Consider the following 22,901-nt stretch of genomic DNA (forward strand, 5'->3'; position numbering starts at 1 on the left):
TGACAGAATCTCACAGTCTCCAAGTGCCGTCTTGCTGTGCTACGAGATTTGCTCGCGCAGGAAGACATGACGGAGTCAAGCATGCAGCTGCAAGAAGGTTTACCATTCGAGACCAAACCGAAGGCTGCTGCTTCTGAGTCTGCGTAGCAAGCTGATGGCTGCAGTTTCTACAGGCAAGTTGCTTCGGATTCTCCTTGTGCCAGGGCAAATTGACTTAAGGGAATGACTTTGGTAGTGGTTGTTTCAGATCTCTTCACCTTCTCAATTCTTACATTGATATAAGGAAGACTTTACCCGGGGCCAGTCTAATTTGCTAACAGCTGCGACTGATCGATAGGGACAGTGATATATCACCAGCGAAGCCTCCTTCGATCATCTATTTTGTTCGGCGTGCAGCAAACGATCATTACAGCTCGGTCACAGTATCACGACTCATCATCTCGCAATTCCTATAATCTGTGTCCTGCCATTGGGTATATGAAGCAGCTACCCTCTCGCCCTCGATTCTACGCCTCGTTTTCGGTTCTCAAGCATTGGACGACGCTATCAGCAGTATGAGGAAAGACCCACTTGAAGCTATACAAAGCAAGTACTATAGGAGAGTCAGCTTACTACATCACACGGTTCGCCTGAACACGTCAACCCCACCTCGAATACATAAGCCGGTTGTAGCCTTCTCACTTGATTTTGCCCATGCCCCATTTTTTTGCACTTTCTTCTCTCAACCATCATCTCAATTATGTCTCTTCATGTTTTGTCCCAGCTTCCAGCTCTGCAGGCCACAGTTGCCCAAGACTGCAAGATTTTGCAAGACCTTGAGTCCTTTGAATTCTGCCAACGTCTGAGGCGCTGGACTGATATTGACCATCAAACCCCGACTGCGATTATTCTGCCAAGCACCGAAGAAGACTGTCTCAGAACTGTAAGCCCCCGGTAACAAGACGCCCGAGCCTTCGGTAATATGTGCTGATGTGGTGCAGGTTCAATGGGCGTTTCGTTCCTCCATCCCGTTTGTACCCACTTGCGGAGGCCACAGTGCTTGGTCTACGATCGGCGAGGGTGGCGTCATCATTGATCTGAGTAATTACGCTCATGTTACGGTAGATGAAGCAGCAAGAACGGCCACATTAGTTGGTGGGGTTCTGTCCAAACAGGTAGGCCTGCGCCTCGCGGAAGCAGGGCTATTTACAGGTACCTTACTCGGTTACAATGCCTATTTTCCCTAGGCGTTTCTCTCACTCAGTGCTGATGCTGATGTGGAATCCATCTAGCTCTCGGAAACGGCAACACCGTCGGCGCGATACCGTACTTCCTCGGCGGAGGAGCTTCCATCACCTCCTCCATCACTGGTTTCGGCTCTGATCAGATCATTTCGGCGCGGGTCATCACTGCTACAGACGGCGGAACACTAGTGGAGGTAACGGAAACCGAAAATCCGGATCTTTTGTGGGCGTTACGCGGTGCCGGCCAGTTCTTCGGATTAGTAACCCAGCTGACCGTTCGTGCCCATCCACTCTCTTTGCTGCGAAAGCAGGCAGGCCTCATATGGGTTGGAGCATTTGTCTTCCCGCTGGATCGCGCGGCGGAGGTCGCTCGCGTGATGAAGCCACTCATGGCGGACGGACAGCATGCGACGGCTGGCTTGATGATGATCATGGCCCCTCCGCCGGCTCGCGTCCCGTCGCTGGTTATTTCGGCGCGTTACACGGGTGACGAGGATCCGCATATCCCCTTCGGACCGCTGTACGAGCTGCAGCCAGTGATGGTGACCGGAGGGGAGTTGCCGATCCAGAATGCAAGTGATGCGCGAGAGATCCTGTGCGCAAAGGGTGACTTTAAGCAATTTGGCGTGGTGGGCCTGCACGAGTTCAATGTTGATGCTTTTGCAAAGACGACTGCAGTGTGGAAGAGGATGGTGGATGAGTGCCCGGATGCAATCAATACTGCGTTCAATTTCCAATGGGATGCAAGGCATGCCAAGGCGCCTGATGTGGATTCGGCTCAATCGCTGCATGATATTCGCTACTGGCAGTACGTGTCTCCTTTCTGGTGACTCTTGAGTGATAATGCTGACTCTGCCGGGTCGATACTAGGAACAACTTGATCTGGCATACAGACGCGGCCAACCGCGGTAAGGTAGACAGCTACAATGAACAGTGCATCGCCATCATACGTGGACCGGCCGAGTCGCGGTTTGTGGACTTTCAAAATGGGACCCGGACTGGGCCCATCGAGAGACGGTACCGCGGGAAAGCGCGACTCGAGAAATTGCGGCGCTTGAAACGAGAGTGGGATCCTGAAGGGACTTTTACTCGGCAGTTGCTCGATTGAGCGTTCGGGTAAGCCTCCTGTTGTGACGGGTGCCTGGGGAGTGTGAAGATGACGGACGGATTCTGGTCTATCTGAAAGGGACTTAGTTGGAAGTATACTATAGCTAAGACAATTACATTTCTGATTTGTAAATTGGTATTGGACGAATAGTGGCTAATTCAGAAAGTACGAACTTGAGGTCTCTGACACGGATAGGTACTGCGCAGAACGCCACGTGACCCTCCTCGTGCCTTTACCTCCACCATCTTGATCGCTTTTCCTCCATCAATCAAGCAAGCATCCCCCACCACTGTTACCAGACAGAGAGGCTGACGAATACCTTGTATGAGCTGAACGGCTCTTTCTACAGACTCCATATTCAGATTCAATGCTCTACGCCTTCCGTGTCAGAAGAGGACTGATCTACAGACTGCCTCGTCCACAATACAACCCACGTGCGTCATTGTCGGCATCAGGCACAATCGTGACAGGCATCGGCTATCGAGTCCTCCAAATCTCACATAATCTTCATACGCCGACAATGCGGGGAATCAAGCATCGCAGACCATCATGTGGTCCGGCTTGTGCTTGGAGCTGGACGGGGGATGTTATTGGAGGAAAAACCGCCGGCTGAGAGAACGACTGGAGTTTGCACTCGGGACGAGATCAACCGAGTGAACGCAGGGCCATCAAACGTAGATACACAAATACGCAGATGCATGCAATGCTTCGTCGGGACAAAACTATTGTTGTCTGCCGTGTGTCTCTTATCGCCTATCTACAATCTTCACTATGAAGGTCTTCTCTCTATATCTGTTACTCACGCTGTGTAACCTCCTGCACCTGGGAAGCTGGGCAATGGCTTCTACAGTGTACAATGTGACCAGTACAGTTTCGCTGGCCCCTGCCTCGTCTCCTCGCCCTGAGAAGCCCGTGCATGATGCTGACTACCATTCCTTCTCCATTGAATTCTGCTATATTGTGGACTACGCTGGGAATGATACGTAAGCCCCCCTTGCAATCCTGAAAGGTGGAGTTAGCAAGCGTTGGACTAAACTTTAGCTGGATCGTTACGACAGACATCCCAACCTCTTCTCGCGCCAGGTCATCCAGAACCTCAAAGATATTGCTGGCAAGGCTCCCATCTTCCGGGTGGGCGGAAGTACGCAGAATTCGGCGGTCTACTATCCTGACCAGACAGAGGCGTTGATTGATCCGTTTGATTCCATTGCCTCCAGCCAGCCGCGTCACTCGTACTTTGGCCCGGCGTTTCTGCAGTCCTTTCGGCAATTCCCCGCTGGCTCTAAGTATATCTTTGGTAGCATCTCCCCACCGGAATGCAGATGGAGGGTGAATAATGCTGATGTGGATGACTTTCAGGACTGAACTTTTTCAATGCTGAGAACGAAACCCTGTTCGATGTGGGTGATGGATTGGCGCAGTGTGTTCTCGAGGCTCACGCTGCCTATCACGCCATTGGGGATGCGTTTTACGGATTCGAGATTGGAAATGAGGTCGATTGTGCGTTTGAACTCTTTTCCGCATCCACAATTCTGCTTCTTCCTCTTTCGATTGGGTAACGCCATGATTCACTTCACTAATTGATTGACGTGGGGGCGGCATATGCAGCATGGGCCGGAGGCCAACGACGACCGGCGAACTGGACAATCCAAGACTACGTCGATCAATGGAACGAGTATGCATCGGCTATCAGCGAGAATCTGACCCAGCATGATGCGGATCAGCTGTTCCAGGGATGTGCTTTTGAAGCTCCGCGCCATGTCACGGCGGCGACGGACTGGAACGTGGCGAATGCCGAAGCGGACGGGATGCGTGCGGATAGGGCGAAGAGCGTGGCAGACCATGAGGTGAGCTGTCCCTTATACTTGGGTTGAAAATGTTAACTGACCACCGGGATCTTAGTACATGGGTGCCGCCTGTGACTACACCGGGGTGGGCCCTACGATCGCGACGACGATCTTCGACCGGACAAATGTGTTGTCGCGGGTGTGGTATCACGACTACCTGGGAAACGTTACCGCGGCATCAGGCATCCCGTATGTCTTGGGCGAGACCAATTCAATCTCATGCCAGGGCGCGCGGGGCATCTCGGACGTAATGGCGGCGGCGGTCTGGGCGGTCGATTACGTGCTGTACCTCTCGTCGCTGCGGGTGGAACGCGTGCATTTCCACATGGGCACGCGATACCCCTACGCCAGCTGGCTGCCTGTGACTTTCAACGAGACGGCACCCACTGTGTTCCCCATCTATTATGCTGCCCTGTTCAATGCCCACGTCTTCTCCGGTGGCAACAAGCAGACCGAGGTGCTGGTCAACACCACCGACTTCGGCGCCTATGCTGTTTACGACAACGGCCAGTTGGAGTCGCTCGTCGCGGTCAGCCTGTCGGTGTGGAACTCCACCTCCCCTGCGGCCCAGCGGCCATACACGGCTCTTGAGTTGCCGGCGGCCGGCTGGGAAAATGCCAAGGTGATGAGATTGACCAACCCGGGCGTGGACGTGGCCGCCAACATCACGCTGGCGGGTCAATCTGTGAACACGCAGGGCGAAATCGTCGGCATTGCGGAGTATGAGAAGGTGCAACAGAGGAAGGTCTGGGTTGGAGCTGGGGAGGCTGTGTTGATCAAGCGAGGATGACGTGGTATCGAGCGAAAATTGGCCAGTAACTGCCGAGGAGAGGGGAATTTGGAAGTGTAACCATTGTATTGCTGGTAGAGGCGTAGGTAGAGACCTCTTGGCAGATGGGAGGCGTCAATCAGTAATCATGCAGAGGGAAATTTAGTCATAAGAAACACCCAATTGTGTTTATCAGGTCTCACAGCAGACTTCTCTTTCTGGACACGTCGTATCTTTAGTTATTATCGTGGTAAAGAGTCGCTCCAAGAGTGAATTGAGGACTTGTGCTTACCGTTGCAAGGATGCTTCTGAGCAAGGAGGGGACCCAACGACCCAACGGCGGAGGGTAGGGAAGCACACCGAGAGACCCTTGGAGGCAACTTCACTTCTGTTGCAGCAGGCATCTTGAACAGCTCACCACGTGACCACCGTCGCGGCTTCATTTGCACCTTCATCTTCACCTTTCAACTTCCGTGATCGCTTCTCGGCCCTTCCACCGATTTGGCGGATCTCACACCACCACTTCAGCCCGTAAAGGTTGACAGTGTAACATCAGCAGCGACGCAGTACAGGACCGGAATGAACTTGCCTACACGCCGTTCTCTGACTATGCGCAAGCGATCCGGGGTCTGTGCTCATATCTCAAGCCATCATCCGAACCGGATGCTACAATTGAAGCACAGCAACAGCTCGTACACGGGGGATTTATTCTCCACCACAGTCACTGCGCGTGAGATGAGAGGTGGTAAATCCCCCTTGATTAATCGGAATGGGCATGCGGAAGCATCCTGTCGGAATGCAAGCCCAGGCGATGATGACGCTTCACACGGGTCGGCGATTGAATGTGACCCCTCGGGGGATCATGAACCCGGTGCGAGTAGGAGAACCGACTGCCCGACTCAGTCTCTGATTGATCCTGTCAACAATGGAGACGGCCTGTGCCATTTGCTGGGCGAAGAGACCCCCTGTGGTGTCTCGTGGATTGGCGTACGCGGGTTATGTTATGAATGCTGTCGATCAGGACCTCTCGAAGAGGGAGAAACGAGACATATAAAGGGACTAGGTATGGTTGCCCGTGAATGAAGCATCCCCAAGATAGGGACGAAGCCTATTCGAGCAAGTATTGTGACTAAATCTCAATCACATATTGTCCCAGATGTATCCCTTTCCAGTCGTCTCCGTGATGTGGGCGGTATCTGCCACTGTTGGCGCGCAGCTCTCCGGCAGTGTTGGCCCCTTGACCTCCTATTCGGACAAGGCGAATGCCAAGATCTGTGATATTTCCGACTACGGGGCGGTCGAAGGCGACAGCACTAACGACGTTGGGTTGGCCCTTCAGGATGCCTTGGAAGATTGTGCTAGTGGAGGATTGGTGTACATTCCCCCGGGAGACTACTATATCTCGACTACGGTCACTCTTAGCGGCGGGACAGGCATTGCGCTGCAACACGACGGAGTCCTATACCGCAACGGGGATATCGATGGTGACCAGATTCTAACCATCGAGAACTCCTCCGACGTGGAATGATTCAGTGGGACCTCTTCTGGAGCTATTCAGGGGTACGGGTACGAATACCTCGCCGACGGGAACTATGGCATCCGGCTGGCGCGCTTTGTGAATGTGACCGACTTCTCCATCCATGGCATGGCCTGGGTCGACTCCCCATCTTATTACCTCGTCCTGGATACATGTACCAACGGGGAAGTTTATAATCTGATTATCCGCGGCATCAGTGTGGGTGCGACCGATGCGATCGATATCTGGGGGGATAATATTTGGGTCCACGATGTCGAGGTTACCAACGGCGATGAATGTGTTTGCGTCAAGAGCCCGGCTGCCAACGTCCAGATTGAGAATATTTACTGCAACTGGAGCGGGGGTACCACGATTGGCTCTCTGGGCGTCGATGCCAGCGTCTCGAACGTTGCCTATCACAACCTGTACATGAGCCAGGCGGACGCCGGCTTCGTGAAGTGGAACGGGGCCAGCGGCTCGCTCCGCAACGTGATCTGGGATACGGTCATCCAACACGGGGGCAGTTATCTGCTCAGCCTCGACGGGTTTTGGGGTGACCAAGGTGACGGAGACGGGCTCGAGGTGTATAACCTAACTTTTACGGTACGTGACTGGTCTTGATTGCCTCCGTATGCAAGAATGCTGAGATTCGCGTGGGACTTGATTTAGAACTGGCATGGATACAACTCGGACAATTCGCGACCCACAATCCGATTGCTTTGCTCTGTGAATCGATTGCTTTGCTCTGTGAATAATACATGCACAGATATTGTGGTGGACGACGTCGCTCTCTGGACTGATAGCGGCGTTGATGCCACCTGGACCTGCGAGAATGCGTATGGCAGTGGAGCTTGTTTGGAGTCCGATGGCCATGCTGGCGATTCCTACACGACCACCACGACCATTACCGCCACGCCGTAAGTCCGAATCCAAGTTGCACGGGTCTTCGGGACCAATGAGATTAATTGCGCTCGTTAGGGCGTATTCAACCTCGACGATGGCCGATGACCTAAGCACCCCATTCCCTTCGACCCAGTCCTTTACGATCCCGACGGTTCCCACTTCATTCTACCCGGGCGTCACCCCCATTTCATCCTTACTCAAGCTAACCACCGCCGGAGGCCTGGCCTGAAAGCATGGTGTCTCACATGGTCACGATGATTGAATGTAGTAGAGATACCCGGAGGTGGAGAGTGAAGCGGCAGGATGTCCAGGAAGGTTGGTTACTGGTGGGCCTTGGGGGAGGGTGTGGGGGTCACGGGTGGCATGGAAGAAAGAGCTGTACAGATGAATCATTGATAAGAAATTGGATAACAGGTTGCGGTACAAGTGTCATGACTCGGACTCTATTCTCTTTTTCTTTTTGGGCCCCTGCAACTTTCTTCTGTTGCTAGCGAGTCTTGATAAAACACCCGGAAAGAGTTGTCCAATATAATTGGTGGAATTATGACCCTCATTCAGTCATCCCAATCATGGCTCAAGATGTCGCAGACATCAGCAATGAGCTGATGCTATCAATCAGGCAAGGCAGGTATACTCCCAGTGACTTGAACCGCATTCCAATCAAACAACCAAACAAACAGGAAAGCGAGCCCGCAACGGCCTCAGGCTCCACACTTCCCGCCCCCGCAAAGCGTTGGGCGGCGACTAAACTCAATGCGGTACGGAGGTCATCTCCCGCCATGCCCCCCCCACACATCCCCTTGTGTATCCCCCACGCATCTCATCTACTTCATGCTGTTGGTATAGTTCATGCACATCAATAGCCGTGCAGATGACGCTTTCCCTGGCAGATGCCGTTTCCCCAGGAAGATGGCACTCGCCTCGGGCTAATCTACCCCGAAGTACAGTACTTCAGCGCTCAAAGTATGTTGAACCACTGTGTGAGAGAGCTTGTTATGAATACTGCCCTCAAGACCTCATGCCTAACTGCACCCACAGAGATTATTGTGAACCGTGTGCTCATCGATTGATTGCGTCTCTGGTCCCTCGAATCCACCACAAAAGTGCTGTACTGTGCTGTGGTGTACCCATCAGTGGTATTCAGGCTTTCCAAACATGCCCCTGCGCTGGGACGGCGTGGGGCTGAGCCGTCACTGGCTTGGCCGCGTCGTTCATATGATGCTCGGTTGCTCTGCCTACCTCGGAACAGCTACGGCCCAGACGCTGCAAGTGGACCTCGACTACGGCTCATTTGAGGGAAAGCTCTCAACGACCACCAACATCAGCTACTGGGTTAAGATCCCCTTTGCGGCGCCTCCGACGGGGGCGAACCGGTTCCGGGGGCCACAGCCGCCACTTAACGTATCCGGTGTGTACGACACCGACCTCAGCTTCCCGCGTTGCCCACAACTTGGAGTGAACGGGTCGGAGGATTGCCTGTACCTGGGGGTCTACTCGCGACCCTGGACCACGGGCCAGCCGCTGCGACCCGTCTACGTCAACTTCTTCAGCGGCGGGTTTGTCCAGGGATCGGCCTCATCAGGTCCACCGGGGCTGAACGCCGCCTCGCTCGAGGTCAGCGCGGCCAACGACTTTGTGGGCGTCGGCCCCAACTACCGCACGAATGCCTTTGGCTTCCTGCCGGGAAGCGAGGTCTTCGAGGCCGCCGACGCCGACCTGAACGTCGGCCTGCTGGATCAGCAGTACGCGCTAGAGTGGGTGCAGAAATACATCCACCTCTTCGGGGGAGACCCTGGAAATGTGACCCTCTGGGGCACTAGTGCTGGTGGGGGTAGCGTCGTCGCCCACACGATCGCCCACGACGGGCAGACTCAACCCCCTCTCTTCCGCCGCGGCATTATGGATAGCCCTTACTGGCCCAAGACCTACGCCTACAATGCCCCGGAGTCGGAGGCTATTTTTGACTCCTTGGTCACCCTGACCAACTGCTCCTCCTCCGACACGGCTGGTGATAGTAGTACTACCACTGCCGGCAATGGTCAACTAGCGTGCTTGCGTGCCCTCGACGTGGACGTCCTCAATGCTGCCGCCTACACCATCACCAAGAGCGACAAATACGGCCCCAGCATGTTCACCTGGGCTCCCGTCATCGAGCCAGACACCGGTTTCCTGACGCAAACGCTGAGCGAGGCCGTCCAAAACCAGCGCCTCAACGGCGAAGCCTTCATTGCCACATACGCCCAGTTGGAAGGGGAGTACTTCCTACCCTCTGCCCTCAACCGCTCCACCTCGTCGGGCGACCCGCCGCTCAACGACACGGTCGCCGCGTTCGGGGTGTGGCTGACGGAATTCCTCCCTAGCCTCAATACCAGCACGCGCGCCCGCCTGGAGACCCTCTACCCGGTCGAGGGTGCCACCGAAACCATCGGGGCTTACGACCAGACCTGGATGCGCGCCGAACTCGTCTTCCGCGATCTCGTGCTCGCCTGCCCGGGCCACTGGGTTGCTGGAGGAGCGAAGACCGGTGGCTACCAAATCGAGTACACCATCCCGCCGGCCAACCACGGCGACGAGGCCCAGTGGTGGGCCGGCGTTGAGCCCATCCAGGCGGAATACCCGCTCGTCTACGAGGGCTTTGCCGGTGCTTACGCCTCTTTTGTCCAGACGGGTGATCCCAATGCCCATAAGCTTACCAACGCCACCCAGCCCGCCCTGCCGGAACTGCGCACAACACAGGAGGAGTTTGTCGTCACCCTCGAGGGTTTCGAGAAGGTCGCCCTCGATTATCTGCCGGCGCGCTGTGACTTTTGGCTGGATGTGGCGCCGTCTATTCCTGTGTAGGTCTCCATCCTGCTTAGCGAGGATAGGCCAAATGAGTTTCTGTGAGACGGCTGAGGGGAGGAATATCATGTCACCCTGACTATGTGTGTGATCGCAGTCTATTGCGAGTAGCCTTGATGTTTTCTAATATACGTTTACTGCAGTACAGTACTTTCGATTCGGCTTGTAGAAACTGGTTCCGATCAGAACGAACGCCGGATACACGCAAAATACTCACACCATGATAATCGGTTTCTTCTGGATTACGCTTGCTTCACTTGATTTTATTAGATCGATTAGAGTCAAGGCCACCGTAGGGGTTACTTTAGACCTTGCGCGTCCAAGTTGGATGCGCCTACTCCAGATGCTCATGGCCCCTGCGCATGATATCACGTGCTCACCATCGCGCCTTCAGCTTTCACCTTCCCGGTCCCTTCTCGACCCCTTCATCAAATTCTCAACGCTTCGCCCACCTATCCCGTTTCCACACACGCTCAAGGACCCTCTCATCCCTTGCTCAAGAGCAGATTGACTCCTGCTTCCTTGCTGCCTTGGTCTGTACCTACGGAGCAATTACAGCATGATAGCTGTCGGAAAAAGATAAGCCATTGGGTGGTACTATTGTCGCTTTCTAAATTTTCTCTGGGACGGAGGTCCAGGAGTTCAGAACATCGATGCTCAGCATCCTTTCTCTTTGGCTTGAACATCACCATTTGCGTCCTAGAATGCAAATTTCAACTGTACGCTGGGAACAGCCGTGGAATTTGCCGGCATGGAGAATGTCACATTCCAGAACTCGAAGTTGCTGAGCAACGATCAGTATGTTCCGATTTGACCATAAGATACCAAAGATAGAAGGTGATGTGGCGGAAGAAGACTCACTGAATAACCTCACACGTGCCGCCCAGGAGCCCGCAGAACGAGATCTCGGGAACGGGATCAACAGTACCGCCTACCACCTTGATCGCGAGCCCGTCTACATCCTCAAGCCCTGCGATATCACGCTTCGCGCGGAGGGGGTTCGAAGCCAGAACGAATGTGAAGGTGCTCGACGCGTTGCCCAGCGGGTAGGTCAGATTCAACGCGTAGGGGGCGACGTCGGCTACCAGGGCTGTCTCCTGCGGATAGAGGTTGAAATACCCGATCGAGGCGTCAGGGCGGAGCCACTGCACGACTGCTGGGCTGAACGAGGTCGAATCCTCAGAGAATCCTCCTACGACGGACTGATTGAAGGAGGCCGTTCCGATGGTCAGATTGCGTGACAGCCAGGTGGTGATGTTGCGCGGTTCGAGATCCGCCGGCGGTGCGTAGGCGTGCCCGGTGTAGGTACGTTGCTCGTCCTCCGCGAACCCTTCAAGACGTGAGCGAGCAGCAGCAGGTACGAGGGCCCGATGGAACTCTGACAGAACGGCGATGAGCGGCGCGATCTCGAAGTCGTCGGCGTGGGCCATCGTCCAGATCGGTGAGGTCGCATTAGGGAAGACATGCTCCTTGTCGACAAGAGACCACACCCACAGCGACATGATGGCCACGTACTTGTTCATGTCGTAGCCGTACGACCGATCCCACGGCCCGGCGAAGTTGCGCAGGTTGGCGTTCCACAGCTGCGACTCGTAGCCCCATATGCTCTCGATCACGCGGGCCGCCTGCTGGCCGATGGTGGCGTTGGTCGCGCCGAGGTACTTCGCTGCGATGGTTAGGGCATACAGCGAGACTCCGGCATAGGTCGGCCCATTAAACTCGGAGAGCGTGCCATTGCGGTCGAACAATTCCAAAAAGGCGCGGGCGTCGCTGTCGCCTGCGGCTGTCATATTGGCATTGCCGAACTTGCGTCCCGTCCAGGACCCCACCACCGTCCGCATCAGCCAGGCGTTCGAGTACGCGGGGTACAGATTGTCGCCATCCACGCCGCCAACGCGGTAAGTGTCACCGACGGTGTTGTTGTAAAGGCTGTCAAGGATCAGCTCCTGCATGGAGCTGGGAAGTCGATCTCCGAATTCCTCGTAGATGACAATCAATGCCGTCCCGATGAGCCCGCGCCAGTTGGGGTCCCATGAATTATAAATCTTGCCACCGTCAGCACTCTCGCGCGATCTCTCAGCAGATGATCGTCGGTAGGGTATGTACTCACAACAGGAGGATAAGCCGGCGTCCCCACCGTCGGTTGTTCCGGGTACTTGGTGTAATCCCCATACCACTGCACTGAGACATTCTTCTCCTGACCTCCGATGACATTCTGCAAGATCCTCACCGCTTCCTGGCGATCCTGCCCTCGATCACGTTGCAGCAACCCCGCCGCATACCATACGCTCGACCGGGTCTCATGCGGCCCGGCCGCGAGCGGGAAGTAGAAGTACCGGAGATACGCGGCAGCAGGGTCGTAGATCGCATCTTGGATGACCATCGACTCGTCGAAGAGATTCTGTGCAGAAGTGCTGAGGTTCACGGCCTGCACAGCGGTGGCACCCAGCAGAGCCAGCCCGAGAAGCTGAGCCCAGTTTGTTATGAAACGCATTGTCGACGGTCCTCTGTGTGTGGGGGGGGGGGGTATCCGTACCGTGGATTCAATAACTGATTCCTGGCTGGAAGCGCATCCCTGTCATTGAGGGTACTTTATATAATGTAAAACACCGGAGAAATTTCACCGGATTGCACCGCGATGGCCGGAAATACTGTTGACGAACGATGATCTTGATTATCCTTGGACCAATGATGCCTTGCAGAGGTTCAGCATGCGGGGCGAAAGACCAACCCTAAGCGGGGCACGATAAGATAAGCCCCCCATGTCACCCAGCCGAGGTTGTTTGTGTAGCTGTTTTCCCCGCATCGGTTGCTCCCGGTGGTACCACCAGCCACCTTCAATGTCTTCCCAGCCACCCCAGATAAACATGGTGGTCCTTTGTGGAACGGGGCGAGAGTGGTTTGATTGCGGTGATGATGTCACTGTCCTATTCTTCATTGCTCGGCTTGGATAAGTGAGATCTGTCGTTCCGCGAGGTTGTTGATGGTTTGTTGCCGCGTGACCCAAGTTCGCATTCGAGCGATGGGGCGTGGCATGGTCTTGTTCGGTTAAGTGTTTTCATCGGTCATTGGAATACTTGAACCATCGTGCCATATTGGGGAAATGATGGATGGAAGAGGAGAAGGGACCATTAGAACTTCTATCTTGCAGGATCAATAAACGTCACCCATTCATCGAATGTTGGACTACGGACGGACGCGGAATCAGCACCCGCACCTGCGGCAGATTCCTCGACCCGGGAACCAGGTACTTGAGTGTGTTACAGTTACACCGTTCCGCGCATGCTCTGTACTTCCCAATGAATGTTGTAGCACAGTACAGTACCTCGTCACCTGTAAGGTGACTTCCATCCCGGTGGAAGCAATTGATTGATGCTATAGCACGACGCAAGCCAAAAAATAGTCGTGTCCCCTGCCCACACAACCACCCTACTGCCTCAACCTCCACTTCACGTACGACTTGGAAGGGTACCGCCGCTCACTCACCCGCGCCAAATCCCCGACACACCCGGGGATATCCTCATCAAACCCGTGGAAATCGTAGACCACAGCGTTATCATCCGGGATCAGCCGGTCCCGCAGATCGAAGAACAACTGATACAGAGCCGACACCTTGCCTCGGGTCCCGCGCAGCATCCGCACAACATCCAGAAGCAGCGACCCAAACGGCGCATACGACAGGATATGCCCGTAGACATCGCCGTCGCCGGTGCGACCGGGCTCCCGCGCTCTGCCATGAATACTCTCCGTCACATCCTCGATCACGCGCTCAATGTTGGCTACCACTTCATACTTTACGGTAGTGCTCTGCGCGCGGATCGCCAGCAGCATCCACCGCAGCGCCAGATCCGCCAGCACATGGTTGGGCTCGATGACCTTGCTCGCGAACCCGAACCACCGACTGGCCAGCAGAGACTCGAGCCACCCACCGCCGAACTCGCGCAGAAACCGGAACCGCTGGCGGCCGAGATCGTAGTGGCACCCCGGGAGCCACTCCTGCCGCGTCACGCCGAACCGCTCCCAATCCCGCGCACCGTGCCGCGCGCGGTCCCGACTCACGAGACACGGCTGGAAGACGAACAGCCGATCATGCAGCGAGACCGCATGGTGCACATTCGCCACGACCGTCGAGACATGCTGGTCGTAGAACACGGGCCAGTCCAGCCCGACCCCGCCGGTGTACTCGGGCATGCCCAGGCTGCCGACCGTGTCGAGGAGGCCCATGAACCGGATGGGCGGGTGGAACCGCGGCGTGGTGCGGTCGGCGGGGTCCTCGTCGCCGATCAGCGGCCACGATTTCGTCTGCCGGAAGCGCAGCGACTGCGGGGCGTGCGGCGCGTTCGTCGCGTAGGGCGACCGGTAGAGGTTGTAGACCGTCTCGCACAGCAGTCGGGTTTGCGGGGTGTCGATCTCGTTCGTGCCCGCGATCCGGACCGGGTGCACGATGCCGCAGTTGTTGATCATCCCCGCGACAGCGCGCGCGAGGTACGCGCCCCGCGACAGCCCGAAGAGCCAGATCTCGTGCGTCGGGTAGGTGTAGTTGTGCACTAGGTATTCGTAGATCGTGATGCATTGCTGCGCGATGTCTTGGCCGGTTACGCCGTTGAAGAGGTAGCTGGGGGGGTGGGTTAGTGGGTGGTTGGACTGCGGGGTGGGCTGTGTGGTGGGTGGTATGTGGTCTGAGGTGGTGGATAGCGAATGGGGACATACTCGAGGAACGAACTGCCCAGTCCCACACCTTCGAGGTAGAGAACTCCGTCCGGAGACTGGATCCGGGCGCCGATTCTTACCCCGAAAAGTTCGGCGAGTTTGTAGATGTTGCTTCGCGTGTTGGTCTCGCGACCGCACCAGGTCCCGTCGCAGAGGATGATGAGGGGTTTCGTCGGGTTGTCTGTTGGGGCGGGACGGGTTAGCGTGAGAGACGGTGTCGGTGTGGTGGACATGATTGCTCTTGGGCAGGCAGTGATGAGTATGGTGGGATATGTGAATGCATTGAGTGCACCGAGAGAGGGAGGAAGAGAGAGAGAGAGAGTGAGATCAGCAAGAGAGGGGAATGAGAGGCAGCTACTGCAGCCTTAGCAGGCAAGCGGCACGGGACGGGCTATCCATGGGTCTCGGGCTGGTTGGCGTCGCGGGGACCGTGCACACGAGCTCCTCTCCGCTTGGCCATTGATCGACGCTGAAACCATATACGAGTACGATCGGCTGAGGGTTAGATGGGGAGTGGGGTGCGATAAGCAACTTTATTTGTGATCTAGAGCGTTGGGACTTCGAGGTGGTTTGCTTTTGGTGTGGTTTGACACTGTCTCTGGTTTACCAGCTACAGAAAATCGGTGTGCCGATAACCACAGTATGAATGCTTCTTGATAGCGAAGCAGGCGCTGTACGTCAGTCATCATATTGATCCTACACTTGCCAGTAGTCAGTAAAATTAACTATACAGATGTTGAACAGAGTTGTTGATGGGGACCCAGTCCTGTCGAGGTTATATAAGCAGACACCTCGATGCCTGGGGCATTCATCAGGGAGCACGGGCTTAATTTCGGTAGGCTTATGATAGGGCGGTTGTTTTTAGAGCTTGGCCTAGGTATATTGGGTCACACCTTAGAAAGACTGAATAATTTTCGAAGGAAATATATTCAAGGGCTTCAAAATTATCACAACCTTATAAGGTATGGGAATTTCTTCATGTAGCAGATCATCATCAAGTTGGGTTTACTCATATGGAACAAGTTCGGACCGGGCGGTTTCAGTTCCGGGTACTGTACAATTCCGTCTGTAATTCCGACGATCACTCGGTCAACAATGCCGATTCAACCGGAGACTCACATTACACCCACCACCTCATCTTCTCCGTTCGGACCACTCTTCCAAGCCAGCAGCCTCGATCTCTATTTCATCAATCTCAACCTCTGGATATAACAGTCAAGCCGCGCGTATCCGGTGGCTTCCATCTCAAATACCCACCAGATGCCGCGAAAACCGAGTGGGGCTTCCTTTCTCTACAACCAACAAACAACCGAAAAGCCTTGGCTGATCCGATGCACCAGATCCACGGAAGCGCCATGCAGCCGAAGACCACAGCAGTGGCTCTGAGCTGAACCTGATCAGCTCAAGACGACAGAAGCGGGGGAAATATGTCTCCCAGGCGTGGTGCGTTGCTCGTTCCATCTTGGATTCCGATCTCTCCACGCACCGCAGGCACTAACGGCCCAACAGTGACCAGTGCCAACAAAGGAAGATCAAAGTAAGACACCTATTTATTCCTCTGGGATCCGTTATCGCAGTGCGAGTCCGATGGAAGAACTAGAATAATAAGTTAGTGTGACGGATTACTCCTTTGTACACCTTGTGCCGTGTATGGGCGCACCTGCGGCAAGCGAAGCACCGACATGAGGCGTCGATCGGCCAGGAACCAAACGCAGGGTATTCAAGATTGCGGTTCGTCCAGGAGGCGTGAGAGTCTTGAAGCAACGGAGACAGTTCGCTCTCACAGCACCATGCCCGAGAACTATTCACCTGAGAATCATGGTCACGAGGGTAGCCCAAACACTAGAGAGCTGGCAGTGCGCTTGGAGAACCTGGAGCAGCTGGTTCATCGCAACATCGGCACTTGGGCTTCCAATTCGAGCATAAGTGTACATGGGCGAGATCCTGACGCTGTGACTGCGACACCCCCTGGTTTACGCTCGGAAGGGACTCGTACAGATATTACCTCAAGGCAGAAACAGTCAACTCAAGTCCAACAACTCAGCTTCTCAGGGGAGACGTCCATTCAATACACTCTTAATCAGGTGGAAGGTCATTTGGTGAATTCTGACCACAGATTTGAGTCTGCGATTGCTGTGAGTCCAGACCGAATGTCGACACCGGCCTTGACCCCCCCGTCCTCTCCAAGTGGCGAAGCCACATCTCGCGTGGCATCCGATCTCCACAGACTTCTACACAGACATGGCATTGCGGCAGACAAGGCTCAATGGGATAGATTTCTGCACACTTTTTGCAACGAGATTCACACCATGTATCCACTCCTTCATCTCCCGACGCTGTGGCATCGATACACGGAGATGTGGACCACATGGTCTTTGGCAGATTTGGAGCCCCGTATGCCGATCGGCCGCCACAAACAATTTGCGATCGCTCAAATACTCATTTGTCTCGCCACGGGACGTTGTACCGCATCCCCTCGCATCGCTGGTGCAGAGGCTCGGCACTCTGCTGGATGGAGTCTGTACAGAGCGGCGGCAGAGCTCGTTGGCGACATACTCAATTGCTTCGAGGAGTGCTCAGACCAGATATTGGTGTTGCAGACTCTAGCTTTGATGGTATGATCGACTCCTTGTTTTCTCAACTTCCTGTTGTTACTGTGGCGAAGGGGAACGCTTGAGCTGACTCACGTGACGTCCAGGTCATTTATCTATTCCGTTTGAATATAATTGGCAGGGCAGAAAAGCTCCTCGCGATTGCCATCTCTCACGCTCAATACCTGGGGCTTCATCGGTCCCTGCCTGCTGTGGACGGGCTGAAACCATCCGACGTCGAAATCAATCGGCGGCTTTGGTGGTGTCTCTATACCATGGATCGCCGACTCGCCATCGACACTGGACGCCCATTTCTGATCCAAGATATGAACGTGAATACACAGTTACCGCAGGACCTAGACGATGATTGCCTCTTCTATCGTCAAGTGGACACAGATTTGAGTCTAGCCTCCGCCCCAAACACACTCGACAGAGCCACTGGTGCAGTGACCCCAATCCCGTATCTTGCTGCAATGGTGATCTATTCTCGAGTGCTGGGAAAGGTTTGGGAGGGGATGTACGGCGCTGATTCAGCCATGCAATCTTCTCCTCGAAACAGTCACCTGCTTCGCGAACACTTTGAGCACTTGATCTCTCGGGCGCAAAGGGAGGTCCCACCAGAGTTTGTCTACCACGTTTGGCAGCAGGAATCCCAATCCAAGAAGCCAGTAGGCTGGCTAGCCAAGCAGCAAAAGCTCATGCGGGTCGTATGTTCATCGTAGTATCTATTAACTGAAATTTCTGGAACGATTTACTGACAATGTGCAGCGATGGCTCTCGCTGCGTCTACTCATCCGCAGGCCCATGCTTCAAGAGACCACCTCTTCCCCAGCCATCATTCTTACCGGGCTCGACAATGAACGGATCTGTGCACGAGTTGCCAGTGACGTGATTCAAGAGTGCATTGAGATTTCCGAGGAGCGGACGGTCTTCACATATCCTTTTTTTCATTATCTACTGGGCGCTGCCATCATCTCAATCGGACTCATAATCAAACAGCCGTCTTGCAAGCATGCATTTGGTGACATGGTCCTGAACGCAATCCATGCTTTGGAATTCTACCCTCGTAAAACATGGATCTCAGGGAAGCTGATCCGGAACGTTTCAAAGCTGGGTCACATCGTACGGCGAGTCATGGCTCACAGCGCTACTTCCGAGGGAGTTCATACTTCCTGCCTGTTTGCCAACCGTGATTACGTTTCGAGAGAATCAGCGGAAAGATCATTCGAGTGTGCAGATCGGGGGGAATCTGTGGTACAAGAGATGCAGTGGCTCGAGGCGCTTTTTGGCAGTTACCTCGACTCAAACCTTATCGTTCGTCCTGGTGAATGATTGTGTGAGCCTAGATTCTTGAATTCCACGAGCGAAAATATAGAGCATAAATGCCGAGGTCAAATGTCATTTGATGAGGAGTGACTTAGCATACAGCAGGTCAATTCACTGCTTCAGGCCTGCCTCTTCTGTATCGGCACGATGGTGAATGCTTATTCCCATCAAGCCCACCCCGTCGACTTTTCGTTTCACACAGTCGATCGATACCCTTCTAGCTCCTTCTGAAGCAATCCATACTTCCTAGATCATGTGAATTTTCAAGTCGCATTCTATTATCTGTCTAAATGATTGATCAGGAAGTGAAGCTGTGCGACTGCTCCAAGCCCGCCACGACCACATGATGTCGCCATCTCCCGCGCCTACCAAACATCCCTTGCAGTAGGATTGACATCAATCCCACCATTTTCATCAACTTGAACACTTAACTCCTTTCCTCCTCCAAACCATGACCGACATTGCCCAAGATGAACCACCGGACTATCCAGTTCTTGCAGAAGCCACCCTGAACAAATTCGAAGGAAGAAACCTTCAAGTCGGGACAGGCAGGTACTTACTGAACCGACTCGTTTCCGAGAAAGTATACCGCCCTTACATCGAGCGCCGGGCTGTCTTCCATGCCACAAAGCTCGATGACCAGCAGCAAGTCGTGGTCAAATTCTTCATCCAGTAAGCCCTTGCCTCATGCTGTTCAGATTTGTCTACTTCTGATGAAAGCTACTAACCAGCATCTCTACTCTCTGGTACATATAGCCAGCACCCAGTCCTCAGGCGTGGCTGCGAGGCCAGCAGGCTCTTCAGCGGCATCGCTCAACCCGGGTTCACATGGGAAGTGCAAGCATTAGAGGCAGCACGGGGAGTGAACGGGTTCCCTCAGCTCCTTAACTGGGAATGCACCGTCCAGAGCCCGGAGTTCGAGAACCCGGGCGGGCGGATGAACCTCATTGCTATGACCCGGCTGCCGGGCTTTCCCCTGTCATTTTACATCGACGACCTCCGGGGGCAATCGCAGACTGATGCGACCAGGGCACGAGTTGTGGAACTAGTTGAGTGAGAACGGGCCTTTCGCCTGCACTTCTGCTATTTTGATTGCTGGCTGGCTTTCTACAGAGCGCTGCGCCTACACGGGCAGGAGTATGCGGAGGGTGACCCGGACAAGATCATTTAGGATCCGGCAAGTGGCAAAGTGTATGAATCCTCTGCCTGTTCTCGCTGCCCTTTTCTTGCGATTATTGACGATTTTGTAGTGAAATCTGTTGTCTCGGAAGATCGGTCGCCATTCGCTCTACTACCGAGCAGAACAATCCAATCACCGAAGACAGTCATATGATCAGGCAATTTGGACTTAACATCTGGTATAAGTACTGGAACAGGGTGGGGGGGGGGGGGGGGAAGGAGAGACGAGTAAAGGAAATAACCTCCGGGAGTGTCAGATTGTGTTTTGCTGGAATATCATGTACATGCCTACTTACACGTACCAAGCGTCTGACCGTCTTGGAAATTGTCCAAGACTCCAGCTCAGCTCGACTAGCAACTATGATTAAGAATTGGATGCCTCGTTCACACTTGTTGAGCTCCGTTCTCGATGACTTTTATGCGAAGCAGTTTCTGGTTAACTTGTTCTCTGTATTGAACGCTATGTCTCTGGACCAGTGCTTTGTAATACGACGTCCGTGGAAGAGAGCAGGAACGCTCATGCGAGAGAAGGACAGAGAGGTCAGGCGCGCGAGTGCCCCAAAGTGAGACTACCCTGATAAAAAATGCCATATTGTAAAGAAAGGAGAAGCAGTGGATGGCGCCCTACTCCTCAATCGTGCCGCGTGCCGCGAGCTTCTCCAAAATGGGGCGATCTCCAAGTTTGGGGAACTCCCGTCCCCACTCATGGACAACTCAATCATGTTTTGTAAGCAGGGAAAGATAGCATGATTCGATGTAGTCGATTCATTTCTTAAATCCGTGATTGTGCCCCGCGTCCGGGCGAGTGACTTCTAATTCTGATGTGAGGGACATTGACATTGACACGCGTTGGCCTGATCCACTAACTCACGCCGACATTTCAGTCAGCCTGCAAGTATGGCTCTGAGGATCTTCATGTACGCAAACCCACTACAGACCCAAGCCAGACAACAACAACTAATTGAGCATCAGCACCGGCGCAACTGGCCTCATCGGAGGCGATTTCCTACACATACTCGTGGAAAAACATCCGGACTGGGAGATCGTCGTTCTTGTCCGGGACGTCCGCAAGATCAGTTTGCTCCGAACTAACTATCCAACCGTTGAGATTATCCCAGGGTCGCTGGATGACGTCGACCTGCTAGAGCAGGAGAGCAGCAAATCTGATGTTGTCCTAAGTATGCATCGCAGGGGACATGTGCAGTGCACTCTACGTACAGAATCATTGACTGTGATCAGATTTCGCCAACTGCGACCACCTCCCCGCTGCAGAAGCCATCATCCGAGGTCTGGCCCGGCGTAAAGAGCAGGGCACGGTAATTCACACCTCCGGCGCCAAGATCATCGCCTGGGAGATGGAGGCCCAGCCCTCGAACTGGGGCCAGCTGATTCCGCGCTACTACCATGACCTCGAGGGCGTCGCTGAGCTGACCAGTCTGCCATCCGCCGCCGATCCCGAGCCCACCGGCTACGACCACGTGCTGCCCAACTGGGCGGCGCATCGCGACGTCGACATGGCCATCCTGCGCGGCCGCGGACACCCCCAGATCCGCACCGCCATCGTCTGCCCGCCGACCGTCTACGGGCCCTCGCGCTTCCCCGGCTTCACGCGCTCCATCCAGGTGCCCCGGTTGCTCAACGTGATGCTCCGCCGCCGGAGGGCGTTCACCATCCACGGGAATGAGAACCGATGGCACATGGTGCACACGCAGGACATTGCGCGGATGTACCTGTTACTGACGGAGGCGGCGATGGACGAGCACTCCCCAAGGGAGCTGTGGAACGAGCACGGGTACTATTTTGCGGAGAATGGCGAGTTTGCGTGGGGGGATGTCATCCGGCGACTGGCGGAGTTGGGGTACCAGAGGGGGTGGCTGGACTCGCCGGAAGCCGAGGATCTGCCCAATCATGTCGTGCAGCGGTTCTGGTATGGCGGCCAGATGGATGTGAGTTCCACGAGTTTGGGGGTCGCGCGCCGCGCCCGCGAGATGCTGGGCTGGACGCCCATGGAGGCGGATATCTTCTCCGATCTCGAGCGTATGTTGGATGTGGAGGCGACGTTGTTGTGGCTGAGATCGGAGGCTGGGTCTCCGATTTGATAGCCTGAAATTCGGGACCGTTTGATGTTTGGAACTTCTCCAATGTATTTGTTCTCTGGTTGCTTGTGCAAGGGCTGGAGCACATACATTCTATATACGCTTCAGCCTGTAATGCCGTGATTGTTGGGTTCGTTATGTACTGTAGATCAGCTTGTGCCAACATCAACATCCTCCACACACTCATGGCTCTCAATTTGCACATGGCAGAAGTTTGTACATACATCTATGTACAGTAGAAGCTCAATATAACAGGTTAACCATTCTGTGGGGTCATACATCCTCATTGTTTACCACGATAAGGACAAACTTTATCCTACGAACAGAAGTTTATACTTCCCTAGCTTCAGCAAGTGATTCAAAGTTATATGATAAATTCTTTAGAAACGTCCAGTCCTCGCCGGTAGATATATGTGTCCATTACACTCACGTATTTACTCTAACAAAGATCGTACTCAAATTCACCGGTTAGCGGATCATCATTGATGTTTGATCCTTATTCCGGATTCCAGTCCTCTCCACGAGGCCCTTCCCGGCCCTATCCATCGTACGCATATGATTTCATTCTCCAACTGAATCGTCGGATCATCATCACGTGATTGTTTGCAACCCCCTACCGAATCAGAAACACAACGAAACAATCGATCACAATTCCTACCCAATACTTGTACTAGGAGGCGTCTCTCAAATCTCCAAGACGTTTTGCTTACAAATGATGGCACCGTCGTAGCCCCGCCCGGGCCGAAGATTTGACACGCCAAGGGCTGGCTGGGATTGGTAAAGTTGCCCCCG

General features: G+C 54.4%; 9 protein-coding genes across 9 annotated transcripts; 7 read left to right on the forward strand and 2 right to left on the reverse strand.

Annotated features, from left to right (window-relative positions):
• Positions 1-739: 739 nt before the first annotated feature.
• BO66DRAFT_438125 (FAD-binding oxidoreductase) lies at positions 740-2,331 on the forward strand (the record flags this gene model as incomplete). The annotated part of the gene is made up of 4 exons (XM_025651036.1): positions 740-922; positions 981-1,191; positions 1,272-2,031; positions 2,094-2,331. The coding sequence occupies 4 exons, from the start codon at positions 740-742 to the stop codon at positions 2,329-2,331; spliced, it is 1,392 nt and encodes a 463-aa protein (XP_025504320.1).
• Positions 2,332-3,011: 680 nt separating this feature from the next.
• BO66DRAFT_450795 (glycosyl hydrolase family 79 C-terminal domain-containing protein) lies at positions 3,012-5,160 on the forward strand. Its single transcript, XM_025651828.1, has 5 exons — positions 3,012-3,314; positions 3,390-3,628; positions 3,691-3,831; positions 3,940-4,178; positions 4,234-5,160. Exons 1-5 carry the CDS (start codon positions 3,103-3,105, stop codon positions 4,966-4,968), a joined length of 1,566 nt encoding a protein of 521 aa, XP_025504321.1. The 5' UTR covers positions 3,012-3,102; the 3' UTR covers positions 4,969-5,160.
• Positions 5,161-5,872: 712 nt separating this feature from the next.
• BO66DRAFT_420252 (rhamnogalacturonase A) lies at positions 5,873-7,595 on the forward strand (the record flags this gene model as incomplete). Its single annotated transcript, XM_025649859.1, has 5 exons — positions 5,873-5,885; positions 6,120-6,466; positions 6,506-7,066; positions 7,133-7,380; positions 7,442-7,595. The coding sequence occupies 5 exons, from the start codon at positions 5,873-5,875 to the stop codon at positions 7,593-7,595; spliced, it is 1,323 nt and encodes a 440-aa protein (XP_025504322.1).
• Positions 7,596-8,527: 932 nt separating this feature from the next.
• Positions 8,528-10,207, forward strand: BO66DRAFT_450803 (putative carboxylesterase; the record flags this gene model as incomplete). Its single annotated transcript, XM_025651829.1, has 2 exons — positions 8,528-9,374; positions 9,414-10,207. Exons 1-2 carry the CDS (start codon positions 8,582-8,584, stop codon positions 10,205-10,207), a joined length of 1,587 nt encoding a protein of 528 aa, XP_025504323.1. The 5' UTR covers positions 8,528-8,581.
• A 362-nt stretch (positions 10,208-10,569) lies between these two features.
• BO66DRAFT_471174 (uncharacterized protein) lies at positions 10,570-12,701 on the reverse strand (the record flags this gene model as incomplete). Its single annotated transcript, XM_025652840.1, has 3 exons — positions 10,570-10,991; positions 11,069-12,252; positions 12,318-12,701. 3 exons carry the CDS (start codon positions 12,699-12,701, stop codon positions 10,907-10,909), a joined length of 1,653 nt encoding a protein of 550 aa, XP_025504324.1. The 3' UTR covers positions 10,570-10,906.
• Positions 12,702-13,404: 703 nt separating this feature from the next.
• On the reverse strand, positions 13,405-15,393 carry BO66DRAFT_391678 (T6SS phospholipase effector Tle1-like catalytic domain-containing protein). The gene is made up of 2 exons (XM_025647310.1): positions 14,918-15,393; positions 13,405-14,822 (listed from the first exon to the last, which is right to left on the reverse strand). The coding sequence occupies exons 1-2, from the start codon at positions 15,148-15,150 to the stop codon at positions 13,637-13,639; spliced, it is 1,419 nt and encodes a 472-aa protein (XP_025504325.1). The 5' UTR covers positions 15,151-15,393; the 3' UTR covers positions 13,405-13,636.
• Positions 15,394-15,988: 595 nt separating this feature from the next.
• On the forward strand, positions 15,989-19,063 carry BO66DRAFT_82293 (Zn(II)2Cys6 transcription factor). Its single transcript, XM_025653629.1, has 6 exons — positions 15,989-16,193; positions 16,258-16,360; positions 16,427-16,454; positions 16,531-17,532; positions 17,616-18,215; positions 18,277-19,063. The coding sequence occupies exons 1-6, from the start codon at positions 16,178-16,180 to the stop codon at positions 18,838-18,840; spliced, it is 2,313 nt and encodes a 770-aa protein (XP_025504326.1). The 5' UTR covers positions 15,989-16,177; the 3' UTR covers positions 18,841-19,063.
• BO66DRAFT_82348 (uncharacterized protein) lies at positions 18,828-19,924 on the forward strand. Its single transcript, XM_025653630.1, has 2 exons — positions 18,828-19,506; positions 19,591-19,924. The coding sequence occupies exons 1-2, from the start codon at positions 19,286-19,288 to the stop codon at positions 19,889-19,891; spliced, it is 522 nt and encodes a 173-aa protein (XP_025504327.1). The 5' UTR covers positions 18,828-19,285; the 3' UTR covers positions 19,892-19,924.
• A 986-nt stretch (positions 19,925-20,910) lies between these two features.
• Positions 20,911-22,279, forward strand: BO66DRAFT_450806 (NAD-dependent epimerase/dehydratase family protein; the record flags this gene model as incomplete). The annotated part of the gene is made up of 3 exons (XM_025651830.1): positions 20,911-20,930; positions 20,986-21,191; positions 21,253-22,279. The coding sequence occupies 3 exons, from the start codon at positions 20,911-20,913 to the stop codon at positions 22,110-22,112; spliced, it is 1,086 nt and encodes a 361-aa protein (XP_025504328.1). The 3' UTR covers positions 22,113-22,279.
• Between the last annotated feature and the right edge of the window lie 622 nt (positions 22,280-22,901).

This window comes from Aspergillus aculeatinus (genome assembly GCF_003184765.1).
Source record: "Aspergillus aculeatinus CBS 121060 unplaced genomic scaffold BO66scaffold_22, whole genome shotgun sequence".
NCBI lineage: Eukaryota > Fungi > Ascomycota > Eurotiomycetes > Eurotiales > Aspergillaceae > Aspergillus > Aspergillus aculeatinus.